Source organism: Neomonachus schauinslandi, chromosome 2 (assembly GCF_002201575.2).
Source record: "Neomonachus schauinslandi chromosome 2, ASM220157v2, whole genome shotgun sequence".
NCBI classification, from domain to species: Eukaryota; Metazoa; Chordata; class Mammalia; order Carnivora; family Phocidae; genus Neomonachus; species Neomonachus schauinslandi.
Genome location: NC_058404.1, coordinates 83,545,242 through 83,567,394, shown reverse-complemented (window position 1 = coordinate 83,567,394; position 22,153 = coordinate 83,545,242). Strand labels below are relative to the sequence as shown.

The following is a 22,153-nucleotide window of genomic DNA, read 5'->3' as shown; positions in this document are numbered from 1 at the left end:
CAGGGCCTGACTTTTCAAGGAGGATAAATACTCCTCCATAACATGAACCAACAGTATTAATTTTAGGTTTTTAGAAGGTCAGGGGGAAATAAGCAACTCAGTGTTTAAGGTTGAAAGATAAGATATAAATCCAAGGGGTGCCTGGGTGGCTCAGTCAGTTAAGTGTCTGCCTTCGGCTCAGGTCACGATCCCAGGGTCCTGGGATTGAGCCCCATGTCGAGCTCCTTGCTCAGTGGGGAGCCTGCTTCTCCCTCTCCCTCTGCCGCTCCCCCTGCTTGTGCTCACTCTCACTCTTTCTCTTAAATAAATAAAAATCTTAAAAAAAAAAAACCCAAGAAATCATCACACACACACACACACACACACACGCAAGAAGGAAAGCCATCCTAATGCAAGAATTTTTTAGACATACTGAAATAATGCTGGATTTTTTGCTCCTATATTACAACAATAAAATGCTAATATCATACAAATTTTAAGGTTGTTCTCATTTAAGATAATACGTGAAGCATGCAAAGAAGATGGGGGTTGGGGGGCAGGAGACAAAATGTACTGTATACCTACGACGTGTCAGGTTGCATTGGGCTTAAACTTTGCTTGTGTTAGCGCATGTCCAGAACAATAATACGCCTGTTGCTACCTCATTGTTCCACTAAATTCCATCTGTCTCTCTCTCTCTCTCTTTTTTTTTTTACTAGTCAGTCAGTCACATTTGTGGATCACAACATGTGGCTCAAGGATGAAGACTATATTTATTGATTTGCTTTTCACCAACAGCAGAGTATTCAGCAGCCTAATTTTTTTCCCCCAAAAACGTTGTTCTGCTCTGTCTGGTCCTCTGCATGTTCAATGGTGATTTAGCTTTGTAACAAGAATTTTAAGACTCTCGATACTTTGATAATAGAACCCAAATAAAACATGAGGAAAAGATGAGAGTAATGCCTTAGGGAGGAAGCAGATGACAAAGTTATTGAGGAATATAGGCAATAATTTGCAAGGGGGAATTTAAAAGATGTTGTTATAGAAACATTGCTTTAGAATTCTTGCTACACTGAGATTTGAGCACCACTGCTCCTAAATTTCATTATAACTGGTTCAGTTATAAATTAAGCTGATTTCCTTAATGTAAAAAGCTACATTCATGTTGTAGGGGGGGAAAGGTCCCGAGATAAATTCTTTTACTTTTTCCCCATAACAGAATAATATACAAATAAACCACCACATCTTATGCATATCTCTGTGTGTGTTAAATAAAAACATGTTGGCCTTTTAAAAGAAAAAAAAATGTCTGAGAAGATGAAATTTACTTCCTTAGTGCGGAATATTATACATATGAAAATAAACTACCCACTCAGTACCGGTTCTGAATTTAAGTATCATTGAAGAATCTAGAGAGAGAGAAAAAAAGAACCTCTTCCTGGAACAACGGTGCTCTCGGGAAATGCTCTTTGATCATCTGTGCTCTGGAGCAGTGAAGATGCCAGCTGTAGAGCAGACAGCGTATTTGCATATGAAAAGAACAAATTTGGTTCAAATTGCTCTCGTCAGTACCAGCAGACTCCCATTCTCCAGCTTGTCCCCAGCTCCCTCAGCTTCTCTCATGTTAATCCTCAGAAAATACTATTTTGTCTTGTTTTCATGACTATTACACCTTGGTGACTGAGACTCCATCCTCAACGCTTTGAATTAAAAACAAGTCTGTGCTCATGTCTCTTCAAGTTTTGATAGCCGACTCTATATGCTGAAAGCCCCAAACTGGTCTGGGCTCATCACCTGACACTGGATACAGACTTCGTGTGCAAGCTCCAGATCCACGTTCCACTTGAGAAACAAGCGCTTGCAGCTTTCTGCTGCTCTTTTCAGCAGGAACATATGTGCTGCTTAAGAAAGGAGGAAAACATTATTCCAAGAATGGAAGCAGGTCCCTCTGAATACTAAAAGAAATATTGTCAGTTAACGGAAATCTGTAGTGTTAAAACTAGGATAGCAGAAGTAAGAGGGAACAACACAGAGAACAACCTTAAGCCTTTTACCTGCCCAGAGGCCAAGAGAACAACATTTTCCCAGGACTACCAGGTCGACATGGGAACCAGTAGGATTGGAGGGCCCATCAGTAGATCCAGAAGGGCACGTGGGTTAGTGAGGAGCGGCTGCCTGCTTCCCTGTTTTACCTCCAAACCAAGAGATGAGGCCAGTGGAGCTGGTGAAGAGAGTTACAGGAGGGGTGACAGGAAAGTCAGAGCCCGAATCACCAAAGATGGATGGCGAAGAGAAGTGCACTCACAGTTGTTAAACTCTAAGGACACAGAATGATTGATGTCTAGGAGGTATTTGGGGGGCTGAGGACAAATAAAGGAAATAGGGGCCTGGAATGTTGCCTTCAGGGGTTGGTGGTCTCCTGAAAGAATCCATTTGTTTGGGCAGGAAGTAGCAAGCAATCTGGAAAGCAGTTGTTCAATCTGGACATCTTTACACACAACACATTGACTCACGGTCTGGCTTTCACCAAATCCTGAATGAGGCAATTTTTAGACATGCTTTCCCAAACCAAAATATTTTACAAGAGTTGCATTCTATATATTACACTTAAGGGCTTACACTTTAGGAGGTGGTGCTTAAATTAAGGTAATTTTTAAAAAAATTTTTCAGGAATATTATTTTTTATAAATGTGCTGCACTTAGTATCTATATGTGGAATTAGTAGCTTTTTAAAATGAAATTGCTGTCCCTCTCTAATGCCAACTATTTTACAAGTAGATTAAAAGTATTAAATCAAGGCCTTACATAAATAGAAAATAAGAGGGGAGAAGGGGGTGGGGGGGAATCGATGGTCCTGAGGTATATAGTTAGCCCGAGGTATAGTTAGCCTCTTGTTTTACTTGTCTCCATCTAGAACATCATTTGGAGGCAGGACAAATGAAGAGCTTGAAGAATATAACTCCCCATCTTTCTTGAATCTCTTGAGTCAATCATATGTGTGATTTTCCTGTAGACAAGAGAAAATCAGGCTTTAGGGGTATCAATTCTCCCATCATAAGATGGTTGACTCACAGGAAATAAAACAAGGTTTTGGTACAGATAAGCTAAAGCTAGAAATGACTAGTGATCCAGGAGACATAGAACATGAGAAAGAAGACAAGAGAGTGTGTAGGTGAGAAAGCAAATGTGGGATAGTCCTAGGGCAGGAAGGGTCTAATTATTCAGAGCAAAATCCACAAGTTCAACACTATGTGGAAAAAAGCATAGCTCAGACAATTTGAAAAGTAGGAGATAGTGGTTCCAGGAGAATCCAAGTTTGAAGGAAACAAAGAGGATACTTCTTAGAAAAACTGGGATCTCCAAGGAGAGCAGTTCAAACCCAAAGCTCAGCAGAGCTCCTGCTAGCTGACTGAAGAGTGCTTCAGAGCCTTAGCTTTACAGGAAGTTTCGGAACAAAGGAGAAGTAGTTTACACTACTCAAATTAAAGAAGAACCACCTTCTCTACTCTTCCAGGATATGTGGTATACTAGGTAAGATAAGAATATGAGACACCTTCTGTTTGAAGGTCTCCTTGATAGTTCTTACTTGTTTTATGCAGTAAACCACCTAAGGTTCCCGGTCATAGATCCCAGTCCTGACCAGGTGACTGGATTTGTGATGGAGTCTCAATATTCTCATCTGGAAATGGGGATGGTAATTATATTTCTTCTCACTGAGGTTTGTGAAGATCTGATTCAATAGGTGAAAAAAAAGGTTGAATTTCTAACAACATACTAGTAATATATTTCTTTCACATATATTTGCTCAAATGACCATTCTTAGTGCTTTAAGTACACTACCTCAGATTAATCCACAACCCCTCCCAATAAAAATGAATTGCTTAGAGCCACATAGGTAGCCAGTAGCAGAATCAGGATTCAAATGCTCTCAGGATGGCAATGCAGCCCATGCTCTCAAATGCTGCCCTTGTATTGCCCTTTCTTGGAGTTTATGTAGTACAGACTGAAATGTAAAGTCAAATTTCTGGACCCAGTGCATTTCTACTATTTTAGTTGTCTGTTATGCTTCTTGTTATCTGTTTATGTATGCTCTTCAGAGCATCTCTATAAGAAGAATCCTTGCTCTGTGATGCTGTCATAATACCAGAATCTTGAAGTGACTTTGTGAAGAATTCTAGGCATAAAATTCTACACAGGTAAGCAATCACCAGCTACACAGTCTAGTTACAGAATGCCCTTGTTCAGCTCAACCTATGACTGATTCTTCCTGTGAGTTCTTTCTAGAAGAACTCCAAGGGCAGGAAGGCTCTATCCCTCCTAATACATAATTTGTTAATAACAAAATATCAATGGTTAAATAACTGTATTTATTGAGAATTTTAAATGTGTTGCTTTTTACAAATAATTGTGTTAGCAATAATTACAAAAACATTTCAAGGGCATATCTAAATATATACACTTATTTTATGAAGAAATGTGAGAGGAAAAAAGCAATGGCATTCATGCATGCTTTCAGTTCATGGATATTTATTGAATATCTAAATGTACCCAGCATGATTCTAGGTGACAGTTTTATAGCAGTGAACAAGAAAAGAAGTTCCATATTTTATGGAGCTTATACTCTAGTGGGACATGAAGTTTAAAATAATAATTTAGTGAGAATTTTAAACAGTGTGTTAAATTGAGTGTTGGGAGGGAGGGTGGTTCAAGAAAAGCTTCTCTGACAAGATGACGTTTGAGCTGTGACCTAAAACATACCAAGGAGCCAGCTTAGGGAGAACAACAAATGCAAAGACTCAAATGTTTGGCTTGTTTGAGAAGCAAAAGGAAGACCAAGGTCAATGAAGAATGAGCTAGAAAGTTAGCATAAGTATGGTGAGAATGACCTGCTCCTCAAGATCCTTATAGAATGTGGTAGGATATCTCAATTTTATTCCAAGTGAAATGGAAGCCATTGGAGGATTTTATCTAGGGAAGTGAAGAAATCACATTGATAGTTTGAAAAGATTACCCTGGCTCTTCTATCAGGAGGGGACTATGCAGAGGCAAGAGCAGATGCCAGCTTCCCATGGGGACTCCCCTAACTGGCTCCAGTGAGAGCTGATAGCTGCTCAGAATTGAACAACAGCAGTGGCAAAGGAGAGAGAGTTGGTCAAATTCAGAAAATATTTTCAACATAGAAATTATAGGACTTGGTGACGGATTTAATGTGAGGTTAGGGAAAAAGAAGAATCAAGAAAGGGTTATAGTTTGGGGACTGGCATAACTGAATGGATGGTGATGCTTTTTATGGAGATGGGCATCATGGAGGAATGATATTTTGGGAGGGACAGGAATGGGAATCAAGAAAACAGGTTTTAATTATCTTAAGTTTAAAATACCTCCTAGATGAGCAAGTGGAGATATTTACCAGCCAGTTGAAAATGGGAATTGGGAGCTCCATGGAAAAGTGAAGGCAAGAGTTGCAAGTTTTGGAAACAAAGGCCCATAAATGTTGTTTAAAGCCATGGACTGTGAAATTGTTTAGAGTGGAGGGTATTTAAGTTTTGGGTGGGGATAAAGCTGATATTCTGGATTTGGACAAGTTTTGACCTGGGAATACCTTTTTTGCTTAAGCGGACTTCTGAGACCTTACCACTATAGAAAACAGCCAAGAACAATCTTTTGTCCTTGGTAAAGTAGAGGTAATAGGAGAATAAGTGGCAGAACACTTGAAAAACTTTGGGCTTTCTCATGCCCGGTATAAGACCACAGGCAAGTCACTTAACTCCTCTGAGAGTCGGTTTCTTCCATTGTGAAATGGGCATAGCACCACCTTTGTCAACTGCAAGAGGTCGAAGCTCAAGTAAGAATCATTTGGGAAAAGACTGTTTTGTACAGTGGAAATATGAAGGGACTTTTCTTTAATCTTGCGTTCCACTCTACTAGGTCTCTTTTCTTCCCCATGGCATGGTTCCCAGGTGGTCGAGGATACATTTGGATACTATCTGCTCCACAAGAAGGCTGACTGGTAAATTTCAGTCACACAGACAGCAGCATCAGGGGATCTTGCTCCCTTACAACCTACGTGGCTTTCGACTTTATGCAAAGCAAGACCACCTAATGAACAAAGCCCCTAGGTAGTCCTGATTCCCCAATTACCCGTAAGTAGCAACAGATGCTACAAAGGTAGACCTGTTCCAGTGACCAGCCGCTCTCAGTAATTAGACAATGGAGGGAAGAAAGTAATTAGGTAAATCACATAGAAAGAGCAATAAACAAGATGGGGCATGTTGATCATGGATAAAAGACACAAATAAAGAAGGTAGAAAGTAAACATTTAAAAAACCCCCTCTAATTTAACAAATAATTTGCCAAACCTATGTGAAGAATCAATTTTGGCCTGTGAAGTTAGACCTGGTCAAAGACTTCCTTTAATTGAAAGCTCCTATGGTATATTATTCAGAAGGAAATGTGACATGAATAGACATATTTATCATAACATAATTCAATTAAATGATACAGTTGCAGCAAACAAGAAGTGGGAAGAGAAGTTTGATTTCTCATATACTTCTCCTTTATTAATGATGTCACATATCTCAACTTCCTGAAGAGCACCAAACTAGAATCTAGACCAGTGTCACTAAGGACAGGCTATATTCCAACTGCAGCACACATTCAACCTTGAGACTCTAGAAACCACTACCCACACAACAGACCTATTAAGAAGCTCTAATTGGTTCATTTTCTCTTCTTCCAGTTAAATCTCTAATTATTTCAGTAGTACAAAAACATAATGCAGGTCTTAGATAGCCTTTAATGTCTTCTCTTTCCCATTCCTGCACTTTTAATAATCAACCACAAAGACATGGCCTTTGGAGTTAAAATCTATATTCCTCCATCTCCTAGTCTTATACCCATGAGCAAGCAACTGAATTTATCTGTGAAACATGAATAGTGGGAAACACCTAAAGGGTCAGTTGTAGAAGCAGAGATAAAAAACGAAAAGGATACAGCCTAATACCTGGCACTTAGAAGGAGTTCAATAAATGATAGCAATTGTTATTCCTAAAAATATAGTGTTAAGACCTCCTGCTCAAGGAAGTACTCATTGAGTACTCACCCAAGGTTATATTCAAAATAATAAAGCTTAACCAATCATTAAGTATATGTCAGATACTAGTTTAAGTGCTTTATGTACATTCACTTATTTAATTCTAACAAAAAACTTATAAGGTAGATACTGATACCCTTCCCATTTTATAGATAAGAAAACAAAGATTCAGGGTGCCTGGGTGGCTCAGTTGGTTAAGCGACTGCCTTCGGCTCAGGTCATGATCCTGGAGTCCCGGGATCGAGTCCCACATCGGGCTCCCTGCTCAGCAGGGAGTCTGCTTCTCCCTCTGACCCTCCCCCTTCTCATGCTCTCTCTATCTCATTCTCTCTCTCAAATAAATAAATAAAATCTTTAAAAAAAAAAAGAAAGAAAACAAAGATTCAGAGACACTGTGTAATTTTTCTAAGGTCAAGTGGCTAGGTGGTAGCAAAGACAGGATTCAAACGCCTGCAGTTGGCTTCACACTCCCATCTCTTAACTGGTGAGATATATTGTCTCCCCACTCAGACTGTAGACTGAAATCTGAGCCTGAAATGCAAATCCACTTCTATTAGTTGTCTATTATTTTTGTTGTTGAGTTGTTGGTAAATGGTTGTTCTGAAAATGTCTCCTCAAAAGTATTGCTCGTTAACTGATGCTGTCAAAATTGAGATAGCTTAAAGAAAGGGAAGATTCCTCTGTCTGCAAACTCTGCATAGGTAGGCAGTTGTCAGGGGCACAGCATGGCTACAGAGTCTATTGAGTCCAGCTCAGCATGGCTAAGGCTTCTTTGAGTTTCATCTAACATAACCCCAAAGCCAGTAAGACTCAATTGTACCCGATACCCAAATGAAATTTGCTAGCAAGACAATGTTTAAAAAGTTGTGTTCATTTAGAATTTTAAAGCCAGTTTCTAATAAATGTGCAATGATTGTAAAATATTGCAAGAGAATTCCTAGAGCCTTAATTTATTTTTGTTGTGGGATTATAAGTAATAAAGAGGGATATGTAAGTGAACATTCAATGCATCACCTTGGAAAATGAGCTCTAGGATTCTGTTTCATGAAATTTGCTACTCCCTTTGCCTGAATTGTCTTTTGTGTTCCTTCTAAACTGCTGAAATCCTGCTCATCCTTCCAGATCTGGTCCAAATGCCACTTCCTCTGAGATGTTGTTTCTGATGCTGCAGTTATATTTAATTACTGTTTGCTCAGTATTTCCATAGTTGTTGGCGTATGCCCTTATCATAATCTGCCTAGCATTGTGGTTGTTTGTCTCCATCACCTCCTAGAAATTCTTGGGAAGCAGGAATCAATAAGAAAGGGATATAGCCTGGTGGTTAAAAGCAGGAGCTTCAGAATCAAACAGAATTCAACTTGGATCCTTTTTTTTTTTTTAAGAGAGAGAGAGAGAGCATGAGTAGGGGGAGGTGGGGCAGAGGGAGAGAGAGAATCTCCAGCAGGCTCCAAGCCCCGCTCCGAACCTGACACAGGGCTCAATCTCCTCACCCTAGAAATCAGGAGTTGGGCACTGAACTGCCTGAGCCACCCAGGCGCCCCCTCAACTTGGATTCTGACTTTGTCACTCAACTTTCATAAGATCTTTGGAAAGTTGATCACTGGGAATTTTACATTTTTTATCTCTCAAATGAACATAATATAGGAGAGCATGCTCTGTACTCAGACTCCTGGGTTCAAATCTTGGGCTCATTACTTAACCTGTTCATGCCTGTTTCCTTCCCTCTAAAACAAAAATGACTGATAATAGAACAATTATCTCATAATTAAACTGTGAAAATTAAAGTAATTAATTTATGTAAATTACTGAGGACAATGTATGGTAAACAAACACTTGATAAATGTTAGTTATGTTTAGTGTTGAGTTGTGAGGAAAACATGGCATTCTGTTTGTGAAGAGGTAACTACCATTTCATAATACCGTAAGTATCATAGATTCTCAGAAAATGGTAGCTACTCTTGTGCTATTACTATGATCCGAGCACTTTGCACAATGCCTTGTCTTGGGAAGGTACCCCGCAAATTATTGTTCAGTGGAAAGCCACGTTTTATAAGGGAAGTATCATACTGTGAGAATCAAGAGAATGGCGATCTATGTATGATAAAGCAACAAAATAGGACAAGCACAGGCCTGATCTAATTCTTACTAGGTACTTCTATTATTGCTGGAAGATGATCTTACAGCTTATAAGAAGTAATATTCTATCAATAAAAATTAAATACAAAAATATATCTCTGTGCTTGGTATTCCCTTTAGCTGAAGCAGCATGTCATGTATAGGGTAAAAATACTAAAGAAGATAGAGTAAAATCTTCCATTTTCCCACTGGAGCTTTAAAAAAGTCAGAGCTTTATAATCATTTATAGAACACAGACCAGCAGGAAAGTAGAAGTGTGAACAAAGGAGAGAATTGGTAAGTTTAGCCTCGTAAGATTTTTTTTTTCTTTTAGAGAAACACATAAAAACAATTCCTGATTTATAGCAATTCATAAAGTATGAATGAACCTGACATTCAGGTTAATGAAGGCCCGAACAAGCTATAAAAGCTGTGTCTGTAAAGAGATGAGACTGTTTTTGTGCAGCTTGTCAGTCTGAGCACATTTTAATACACATTTCAAATTCTGAACACAGAAAACTGATCACATAATTTACATGACTTTCTGTTTTTTGTTTTTTGTTTTCTAACCAGGGAGAAATATAGTGGCTCTATATACAAAATCCCAAATCAGTCCACATAACCTTATATATGATCCAATAGTAGAATGAAGTATTTAGAATCCTCCTGGACAAAGGCTTAATAACCAAATAGGATAACCTCACCTTTTTTCAAAGCCACTCTAATATTTGAATTTACCTACCTAGGGACATCTTGTCATTGTGCCATAACATGATGTTGTGATACAACTGAATTTTAATTACTGAATTCTAGGATGGTACACATCATTTACCTGGTATAGGTGTATAGTGGGTTGCATATCCACAAGACTATTTTTTTCAATCCTTCATTTCCATAGAAAAAAATAGTTTCCACAAGTGGTAAATTTCAATTTGCCTATTTAGTCACATTATGTATGGCAGAACTGGCATGGCTTACAGAGTGAATGTGAAGTTAATTTCTTATAAAATCTTGGAATCACTAATTTTTCTATATATACCACTATTCTAAAAGACCAATAAGTAGATGAATCAAGAATCAAATCTGAGGACACATTTTCCATTTTCTCTTCGAGGAAGACAAGATGGCTGGCCTTTCTATATGTAGCTTGGTATAATAATAAATAAGTACTTAGTGCATGCCTTTTGTGTGTGTGTTCTCTGGATTTGAAGTCTTTACCTTGTTCCAAGCACCAAATGTCTGCTTATGCTGCTCTCCTGGTCTAGAATGTAATTCCTCCTTTCCTCTTCCTATTCTTAATCCTATTTTCTAACTTGAAGAATTGCTTTTAAGTTAGTCTTCCTTAGGAAGCCTTTTTTGACTACTCCTTCCTATACTAGTTTGATCCTTTACACAATCTCTTATATTCTTAGAAACTCTAAAAATAGCTTAGTTTTTAAATGTCTTTTAATGATTTCAGGAGTCTTAGTTTGACCTCTCTAATTATGCGATGAGCTAATCGAAGATAAAGAGCAGAATTTTACTCCTTCAGCTATGCCCTTTATCTTGTTCAGCTTGTTCAGCTTATTCAGGTTATTCATTTTTATTTTTTTAAAGATTTTATTTATTTATTTATTTATTTATTTGAGAGAGAGAGCATGAGCAGGGGGGAGGGGCAGAGGGAAAGGGAGAAACAGACTCCCCGCTGGGCAGGGAGCCCGATGCGGGACTCGATCCCAGGACCCTGGGATCATGACCTGGCCGAAGGCAGACACTTAATTGACTGCGCCACCCAGGCACCCAGGTTATTCATTTTTTAAAATGACAGCAGCTGATTGTGACATTTAAATGAGCACATTGCAGAGATTTTGGAAGATACAAGAAAGTATAACAAAGGAAATCAGAATTCTACTAACCTGTCATAACCACAGTTAAAGATACTCATACCTATTCTTCCGATCTTATTCTTTTGTACATACAAAGAGAGTTAAATAAGGTTCATGTTGTATATGTAATTTTTTATTCTGCTTTGACAATTTTATATTCTCTTGTTTGATAAAATATCTTTCTGACAGATCATTCTTATGAGTTTATAGTAGTCCATCTTAAGACTATACGTTTCACTAGAAAAATTAACACCTGTTGAGTGACTCTTGAGTTGAGAATAAAATACAGTGGTCTGTACTTTCCTTCATCCATCCTGAATTTGAGGTGTTAGCAGAAAAGTGAAGGTCAAGAAATGAAGTGATAAAATGGAAATAAAGAGAGTTAACTATGTCTGAAAATGTATGATGATATAGGACCATATCGCACAGATTACAGATGTATTTCTATATTGTCTATTATTGATTTTTATCTATGAAAGCTTTCACTATATTACTATGAAAATTATAGCAGTTGCTACAGACTTATCAATTTTAGAAAAAACTGAAAAATGAAGTAAGGCTCTATTAAATAATTTGAGCTTCAGATTAGTCTTATTTTATGTACTAATAAAACCTATAGGGGAGGAGTTGTTACATTTTCTTTCAAGAGGAAAAAGTCTCTGGAAAAAATTATCCCATAACTTAAATATGGATTCTTAAAAGATGAAACACCTTTACAAAAGGCAAGGGATTTAACAATCTGTTGGCTTTGAACCTTAATCGCTCTCTATCTCTTGCTCACTAGAGGCTTGGCAGCATCCAATCGCCAGAGCTGATCCTATTACCCAGCAGTTAGGGAATCAGGGAGGCTAGAAGAGGCCATGGGGCCAGGATCTCACTGGATCAGTATTTCTTCTATCCCAGAATTGTCCTACTCTGACCTTGGCATTCTAGTCACCCAGCAAGTGGTCCTTCACTATTCTGCCATTTCCTCTGAGACTTTTATTTTTTTTTAACCCAAGACCAGATCAGCTCCTAACTTGGTTTCATTCCTGATCAAACCAGCAACCCAATTCATTACCCTTGAGCCCCAGTATTCCCATTCCTACAACCCTATTACATGCTGCATAAATATTTACTACAGCCAGGACCTCCTGCTGAGAAAGTCACCTGGGTCTTATGTTCAGTATGGACACTTTCCAAATAATTGTCAACATCCTAAGTCCCGCCGGATACACAGAGGCCTTCTTTGACCTCTATATCTAAAATAGTCCCTCCATCTCCCAAGTCAATTACCTCTCCCCCAAACATGTTCTATACAGTTGTTCTGTTTATTCTCTACATAGAACTTAACACTACCTGAAATTATTTACTTACAAGTTTTCTATGCTCCCAATACAACTTGTATGAATGAATGATTTGTACTGTTAGAGATTTCACTCCAGCATCCATGTCTTTACATTCCTATCATAAATGACACTGAGGCTGTTGATGTCTAAAATGTGTCTTTCGATGCACCCTATATCTGGTCATTGGCTTCGATCAGGTATCAGCCATCAAGGTATAAATTATTTTAAGAATATAACTTCACAGTGTCAAATAAAGAACACAAGAACCACATGCACACACACACACACACACACATGCACGCCATCTCTCTTATTTTAATATACATTAGTGCCTATTGTTTTGGATTTATGATATGTAGTATTCACATAAAAATATGAAAACATACTCATAAGTATACTATTGACTTTGGAGCTAGTAAGTGGAGATATATAAAAGTAAAAATTATAAGCATAAATGAGAGGATAAACTTAAGAAATAGTTAATAGTTCTTTTATATCTTTGTCAAGATTAGTCTTCTCTATATATTTTCCACAATGGTCAAAGGAAATGCACCCAGATTTTAAGAAGTGATCTCTCTTCTTTCTTCCTTTTTTCTCTTTCTTTCTTTCTTTCTTTCTTTCTTGGAGAGAGAGAGAAAGACAGAGAGAGAAAGAGAGAGCACGTGTGAGCACATGGGCAAGCGAAAGCAGGGGGAGGGAGGAGGAGAGGCAGAGAGGGAGAACAGCAGACTCCCCTGCTGAGCAGGGAGCCTGAGGCAGGGCTCCATCCCAGGACCCTGAGCTCTTGACCGGAGCCTAAATCAAGAGTCTGATGCTTAATCGAATGAGCCGCCCAGGCACCCCATGATCTCTCTTTTTAAATGCTTATTTTTTAAAAAATAAAAACAATTTTATTGGGGCACCTGGGTGGCTCAGTTGGTTAAGCGGCTGCCTTCAGCTCAGGTCATGATCCCAGAATCCTGGGATCGAGCCCCGCATCGGGCTCCCTGCTCAGCGGGGAGCCTGCTTCTCCCTCTCCCTCTGCCTGCCTCTCTGCCTACTTGTGCTCGCTCTCTCTCTCTGTCAAATAAATAAAATCTTTAAAAAAAAACAATTTTATTAAACTGTAAGAAAATCTGTGTTCTCTTGGGTTTTCAATTATTTCTCTCTTTGTGGACATTAAAAGAGTATCAACACATTCAAATGAAACAATGAAAAAATGTGGAAGCAGGGTTGCAGATGTAAGGGTGAGTTACATAATTTAAATTCAGTAAACCACTAGAAATATAATGGCAATGGACCTGAGATACTTTTTCTGTAAATGCTGAACTTGTGTTAGCAAGACATTTTTAAACCAATTAGCTTGCTCAATTGACTAAGCATCTCCTACCTCATTTACTTGAATAAAGATGTAGCAGAGGAACTTCAGCAAGATATAGTGATTTTATAATGGCATAGAGACAAAGCAGAAACAAATCCTCAATGGAAAATAACTTATACAAAGCAATATGACACCTAGCAAAATTAGCGTAGCTGTTTTCCCAATTTAAAAGCAAACCATTGAGATTCTCAATTTATTTGAATAATTTGGCAAAGAATCAGGAATCAAATAAAAATTTAGTTGAAAAATTAGGTGGAACAAGAGCCTCCTACTTTAATTCTTTAAAAAAATTTTTTTGTATTAAGATGCCTTGTTTTTTTGATTAAATAAATATGCATTTTTAAATAATGATAAAAATATTTAGGAAACTATTATTCTCTCATTATTATGAAGTTAGCTAGTTAGCAGGTGAAGTCTTAAAGAATTTGTGGGATTAAAAAAACTCAAAGAAAAAAGTACCAAAAAATACACAGTAAAACCTACATGGGTTTAATTGTAATATCCTTGAAGGAGTATTTTCAAAAGGCTTTATTTATTTATTTTTTTTAAGAAATACTACAATTGAGGATTTTAAAATGTTCAGAAGCATAACAAACAGTTTGGGGAATATATCTTCCAGGACCAATAACACAATTTCCTGAAGACTCTAAATAACTTTGTTTACTTGTAAGGCATTTTTTGCCACATGATAAGATAAAATTATCTGTTGTTAAGAATTCTAGTGGTTTTTCTGAATAAATATGAAAAAAGAAAATTGAAGTTTTTTTATGGGAGGAATATTATTATGCATAAATTGTCACAGCTGCTCATCTCTTAGATCTATGATTTAAAGCCAGAAATATAAGTAACGACAGCATTGCTATTGAATTTGACTGGGCTTTTGAAACAAAATAATATAGCTAGGTCTTTGAACAAGACAGATAAGTTTATTTGAAAAAGAAGATATGTATTTGGCCTACGCACCCTGTCTCTTGAAAGCTGGCCTCCATGTTTGACTAACAGCCTCTCCTCCAATTGTCTCTGCCTCCTTCAGATTTCACCTTGTTCTCCAAGATGCAAATAAGAAGGTTTTAGAGTAACACTAAGTTACTCTAACAAATCTTTACTCTTTGAAATCCTAGTAAAAAAGTAAAAAAAAAAAAAAAAATTCTTCCCTTAAAAATGAAAGATGAATAGATAAAGGCTCAAGTAGCAAGAGTTACAGTGAGTCAAGAGGTACCTAGACTTCTTTTGCTACTCAGCTCCCTTTCTCAAACAAGTTCTTTCTATATCTGATACCATCTGAGCACTCTCTAGAAAAAAAAGTATAGTTTTTTGGTGTTCCACAGAAGTTTCTTGAATTTTCACATTTCTGTTTCTTCATACCAGGGAAAATAAAAAAATCTAGAATCCTTAACTTACAACACCTTTTAGCTACATTTGTAACAAAAATAAAATGTTCTTAAAAAATGAATTATACCAAAATCCAGAACATTGACAACACTAAGCGCTGGTGAGGATGTGGGGTAACAGAAACTCTCATGCATTGCTGGTGGGAATGCACAGTGTACAGGCACTTTGCAAGACAATTTGGGAATTTCTTACAAAACTAAGCATACTCTTACCATATAACAATGTGCTCCCTGGTATTTACCCAAGGGTGTTGAAAACTTATGCCTATACAAAAACTTGTAAGCAGCTTTATTCATAATTACCAAAATTTGGAAGTAACCAAGATATCTCTAAGTAGATGAGTGGACAAATAGACTGTGCTACATCCCACCACTGGAATATTATTCAGTGCTAAAAAGAAATAAGCTATCAAGCCATGAAAAGACATAGAAGAAACTTAAATGCACGTTACTAAGTGAAAGAGGCCAATCTGAAAGGGTGACATACTGTATGATTCCAAGTATATGACATTCTGGAAAAGATAAAACTAGGGAGAGAGTGAAAAAAATATCAGTAGTTTCCAAGGGTTAGGGGAGAGAGGGATGAATAGACTAAGCACACAGGACTTTTAGGGCAATGAAGATACTCTGCATGATACTTTAATGATAGATATATGCCATTATACATTATCCAAATCCATAGAATGTACAACACTAAGAATGAACCCAAATGTAAACTATGGACTTAGAATAATAATGATGTGTCAATATAAGTTCTTTAAGTGTAACAAATGTACCACTCTGATAGGGGAAGCTATGCATTTATGGGGCCAGAGGGCATATGGAAAACCTCTGTACTTTCTGTTCAATTGTGCTGTGAACCTAAAACTGCTCTAGAAATAAACTCTATTAGAAGAAACAAACAAAACAAAAAAATTATATATAGTTGTTATCTCAATAAGTTACACATCAAAATGTAGTATTTTGAGCAAAGGATATAAGTTTGAAATCTATTTCATTATATAATAAAAATGTATATTCTTGGAATAATTGAGACTTCAAATCACTAAAAACTACTATAGATAGTAAATGCACATATTTCAATTTGTCCATAACTTTATAAAACATGTATATTCACATTTAAAGATTTAGATATCCGGTCTCTATATAGGAAATTGAATACATGTATGTATGATTCTATAAAAGCTCATTGTTTTCAAAACATTTTAGAACCATAAGAAGAAAAAAACCCTCTCTAAATGGTTCATATGAACCATATTTTTACCCTCTTTAAATACCATTTTGCAGCTAATTCCCTAATGACATTTTGCAGTCATACCAAATTCAGACACAAAGCAGGTCCCACTCACTAGCTAAGCAGTGGATCAGCCACAGAGTGCACATTTTTAACTCATCCTTGGACCAAGTTACAAATTTCTACATGTGACAGATCTTCAAAGTTGCTTAAGAAAATCAAAGTTTTGAATTATAGTTAAATTCTCAAATACTAAGGATCTGTCCACAAAATCAAGATGGAAGAAAAAGGGGATTTTTGAGTGTGTGACATTGAAAAAAAGAGGCAGGAACCTTGTAAATGGCCTAAAGAAAAACTATATGAGCCTAGTCTCTAGCCCAAGGAGAAGATAAACACATAGATTTCAAGAAATGTTGATTAGCAGCAAAGCCCAGTCACTGTATTAGGATGAGTGCTGGACACCAGATCTGCAGTTAGTTGACCTGGTTGAGAGGCACAACTCTATTACCACTGAACTCTATACCCTTGGGTAGTGAACTGACCTACTCTACAGCTCAAATTCTTTACTTACAAATTGGGGGAAGTGACATCACATAGAATGATTTTTTTCCCCTCAGCTTTTTTTTAAACTGAAGCGTAATGAACACAGTGTTGTGTTAGTTTCAGGTATACAATATAATGATCCAATAATTTCTTCTCTTTTTTTTTTTTTAAAGATTTTATTTATCTATTTGACACACAGAGAGAGAGGAATCACAAGTAGGCAGAGTGGCAGGGAGCAGCAGAGGGAGAAGCAGGCTCCCCGCCGAGCAAGGAGCCTGATGTGGGACTCGATCCCAGGACCCTGGGATCATGACCTGAGCCGAAGGCAGACGCTTAATGACTGAGCCACCCAGGCGCCCCCAATCCAATAATTTCATAACATTTCTCAGTGCTCATCATAAGTGTACTCTTAATCTTCTTTATCTATTTTATCCATCCTGCCGCTCACCTCAAAGTAACGCCGTAAAGAATGAAAGTTTTTTTATAGAACAATGTTCTTAAAAGTTTGTAAATTATATAATGATATAAGCAATGATATAATGATATAAGCAATGTAAGGTTGTAAACTATATATACAGATTATTATTTTATTTATCAGTATAAATAAGATGGAATTCCTTACCAAGGATGAATTCCAACTGTGGTTCATTTGGAGTCTTCTGAATACCTATAAATAGTGAGTAAGAATTCAGATTAAAGATATTTAACTCATAATCAAAAATATGTCAATATATATTACTATGCTTCACCCTGCCCAGAATTTATAAATACATTATTTGGCAGAAAGAATTAACTCAGTTAATTGTCCAAATTTATAAGCTGTCAGTTCTCATAATATTTGTAGCAGAACTAAATGTGACTGAAGTTTTGACTGATCTACTTAGCTCTATGGTTATAAAGAAACTGAAAAGATACTGTTTTTTGCAGCTTTGACAAATTTAAAACATATTTTTCAATTGTTAGTTTCTCTTAAATGCACGTAGACAGCGGCAAAACCTTAAAAAAAGATGACCTCACAAAAGTACTCTCTTATATAGACTTTTCTTTCAAACCACTCCAGCCTGCTGTAAATAGTAAATTATTAATTAAAGAGCTATCTCTAATAAGGTGATGAAAGACATTATGGTGGTAGTTATTCTGCCAAGTTATTGATAGCTCAAATCATTGTTCTGATAAATGTTTTTATTCCTTTTTTCTTGATTTTTAAGAAATCTAATAACATGGCTAAATGATTTAGAGTGAAGTGGAGGGAAGGTCTGAGAACAAAAGTAAGGGTGGGAACATATAGGGGTTAGAAGGTTGCAAGATCAGGCTGTGGCAAGTGATAATGTGCTATAATGTGGTAATGTGGATATCTGATGGCCACACACAGCTTGGAGTCTTCCCAAAAAAAAGTGGATGAGAACTTAAATGCCACTTATTATAACTTATGGCTGGCCAAACAAGCAAAACTAAAATTTATGTAAAAGTCAACCATTTGGTAATAAATGTAAGAACATTACAAAAATAATTTTCTTGTTTATTTCTATTGGTACATTTACCAAATACGATTTAAATTTACTACTAATATATTGTTAGAACCACCTCTGTGTATAAAAATCACCTATTTTTTATTTACATGGTTAACACTTTTTTTAAAAAAATATTTTATTTATTTGTCAGGGAAAGAGAGAGAGAGAGAACGCACAAACAGGGGAGAGTGGCAGGCAGAAGGAGAAGCAGACTCCCTGCTGAGCAGGGACTCCCCTCCACAATGTGAGGCTCTGGGCTTGATCCCAGGACCCCGGGATCATGACCTGAGCCAAAGGCAGATGCTTAACTGACTGAGCGACCCAGGCATCCCCAGAGTTAACACTTTTTTGCATGGTAACCATTTATTTTTTATTCCTGCTGACATTTAACAATACTAAAATTTTAGACTTTCCAAGAGAAACAAGAGTGACAATCATTAGGCAGCTTTCTGTTCATTTCAAAGAGTGTAGATTTTTTTTTAAAGTTATTAACAACTGCCGTAAGCTGTGAAAAACCAAATTTCTTAGAAAACTTTTCCAACCAATACTGTTTTCTAAAGATTATTTTTATAATGTAAATTAAATGAAAGGTTTGGCATATGTTTGGCAGTGTTAAATAAATGGCCAACAGGAATCCTCTGAAAAGAAAAGTCGCAAGTCATGCTAAAAAATAAAACCTAAACTCTAGAAGAGAGTTAAAGAGAGGGGAACACATACTTACTTGTGAACTGGAAGTCCCCAGCATCATTTGCCTGGGGTGTGGGAAGAAAGTGCTGGCCTTCTTCTGATGCTCCTTCCTCTTTGATTTCCATGATCAACCTTCACACTTGTTTAATCTTCCAAATTTTCGCGTCTAAATGTTACTGACAATGATTCCTGGTTTAATATAGATGTATCTTCACATTAAAGACCAAAATCCCACTCTGAAATTCTGCATTTAGGAAATAGCGACAGCAAAAATCTCAGTTATTTGAGTTCAGTATAAAGAATTAAAGGTAGGTAGAAACTACAGTTTCCTTCCTGCCTGACTCACTTTTATTTTCAAGATCAATCCACCCAATTAATGTGCCATAAGCTCTAAGTTAAATGGGTATGCTCTATGCAATTATTTTATGGTCATATGAGGGACTTGTAGATGCTGAAAGGTGTATTCTTTCTCTTCTAGTTCATTCTGTAAAATAGTAGATAGCAATAGGGTCTGCTAACTTAATATGCATCTAATTTAACAGCAAGAGCAGATAGCATCTTGTCAAGGCATTAGCATGTGTTGCCAAGGTGAATATTATTATTATTCCTTCCATTAGAACTACGCTTTATGCTCATCTCTCCATCCACCCTTGTTAGAACATTATTCATGAGCACATAAAGATAATTTGGCATGACACTCTTCTTCCAATATGAGCCAACAAGTTGTACAAGAGAGTTTCCAACCTCATCATTATCCATAGAGTGTCTTGCTTCTCTGCCTGATAAAGTTTTAATTGGTTAATGATCAGGGTATATGGTGAAAAGAATGAATAATAATTCTAAAAAGCTAAAGCTCAAAGGGAAATGAAAGTAACAGTAAAATGATGAAAATCAGCATGAGGGAGAGAAAGCCTCTCCAAGAATTCAATATCCTATGCAGACAGTCTCAATAGTTTCAAATTCATTTTGATATTTAGCCTGATATATATGACCAAGAATGTGTTGTTTTAAGTCAAGTTACCACCTGAATTAAAATGTATAAAAAATCTTTAAATGTCTGCCCAATGTTGTTTAAAGAGACAGCGACAATCAAGTTTGGTTTGGAATAATGCAACTTTACAAATCCACAGCCTAAGTCTTTGTTGTTTTAATAAAGCAGCTTCATTTGTAATTCTGCTCGGGTTTTTCAAGATCATCTAGCAAAAATTAAATCCAGAAAGCATCTTGAATCTTTAGAAAATATTATAATAAAGTTGCAGATAAATACACATTGGCTACTCAGGACACAACCAAGAATAAAAGCCTGGGGTAAAGGCCTTTGTGCTATCAATTAGACCAAATCCATCGATTTGAAAATTATATTTTGAATTAAGATAATGCTTTCTATTTTTTTGACTATTTAAATTTAGAAGTCTCTTCTGATAAGGACAGACACATATTCATGGAACCACATTCTATGACAAATTCATTAGCATTAGTGGGATAATATCTATGAAAGACTGCCATGCATGTGGGACTTGGACACAAGGACTTTGTTAACTTCCTCATATTTCTTCACCAAAAACCCAACCCCTAATCTTGATCAGTTATCTTAAAAATTGAAAAGGAGACCTAAATAAGGCAATATGGGTAAATCCTAGCAGAACAACAGCTCAGCACACTATGGTGAATAATTAACAAAATAAATGTCAACTCTCTGTGTGAGTGAGTGTGCATTTTTGGGTGGATGGAGAGGACTGAAGATGCCTACAAACACTAACATGGTCCCATTATAGGCATACCTCACCCATTCAAAACTGAAAAATAAATTCAATTTCACAGAGAATGAAGCCAAATACATAAGACATGGATCATAGGACAACTGTTATGATTTTATTCACTTTCATTCTACCTTTGTTGCATTTGAGGACAAATTTCATATTTGACACCTATTAACAAAAGACATTCCTCAGAAAGAATCAGTTATATTACTAGAAAAACTCTAGAAAACCACTACATTTTCTAGGTGGTAAATACAGCATTTACCTATGGTTATGGTTAAGTACAATAGTTCCTTTTCTGTGTCTTTTTGGAAATTTTTTGGTTTGGAGATCATGCACAAGAATAGATTTAAATTTTTACATACCACAAATTTATTTTATTTTATTATTTTTTTCCACAGATATATTTTAAAAAGTCAGCTAGAGAGACTAAACTTAATTCTTAATGCAGAAAGAAGCCACATTAAATATACCTATTGTAAGAGAGTGACATGATTATATTTGATTTTTGGAAAGTGTACTGGATGTCGAAGTAGAGAATGTACTAGAAGGTGGAAACTTAATAAGGAAACTAACTTGTTTGGAGGTTATTTTAATATTCTAGGAAAATAAAATAATGAAGAGAATCTAGGTCAAAATAGAAACAGATGACTAGAGAAGAGAATCTGGACTCCAAAGAAAATTATTAAATAGGGTAAAGGGCTATTTATTAAATGGAATTACCTAGCCTTAGTAATGGAATTAGATATAATTTAGAATTGAGATGATGAAAGACAGGAATTTCAGGTAAAAAGCAGTAAATTATGGACCATTAACTATCTGGAGTATAAAGAAGGAGGGATTTTAGTCAAGGATGATGAGTTTAGTTCTAACTGTTTTGTTTTTGAAATGTCTTAGATTATTAAGAAAACAGTTCGACACATGAGTCTAGATTTCAGGAGAGATATTAAGGCTGTAAAAGTATATTTTTGGAAATCATTGGCTAATAGTTGAAGTCAAAGAGATACATGAATTCACTGAAAGCAAGTGCATGTAGTGAGAAAAAGGGATGACTGAAGGCTGAACCTTAAGGCACAAAACCATTCAGGGGAGCAAGAAGAGAAGTCAGCTGGTAAAGGCACTGGCAATGACAGGAAGAGCTGCAGAGAAGAACAACTGAGGGAATGACATGATCACCCTACTTAATGGGTGTTTCTCAAGTAAACAAGGTCATTAAATTAAGAGAGAGTAGTTCCCAACCCTTCTCAACCAGAAAGCCTGTTTGAGAAATTGAGGCTACCCTGCAGT

At 36.5% G+C, this 22,153-nt stretch overlaps 1 protein-coding gene across 5 annotated transcripts in view; it reads right to left on the bottom strand.

The window, feature by feature from the left end:
• The window catches only part of INPP4B (inositol polyphosphate-4-phosphatase type II B), a 368,840-nt gene extending 349,609 nt beyond the window's left edge, over positions 1 to 19,231 (bottom strand). For all 5 annotated transcript variants that reach the window (XM_044912611.1, XM_021679326.1, XM_044912613.1 and 2 more), the window contains exons 1-2: positions 19,141 to 19,231; positions 17,531 to 17,575 (exon numbers count right to left, since the gene is read on the bottom strand). In XM_044912611.1, the coding sequence (XP_044768546.1) occupies positions 17,531 to 17,575; positions 19,141 to 19,231 (136 nt within the window). The remainder of the gene's footprint in view (positions 1 to 17,530; positions 17,576 to 19,140) is intronic.
• Between the last annotated feature and the right edge of the window lie 2,922 nt (positions 19,232 to 22,153).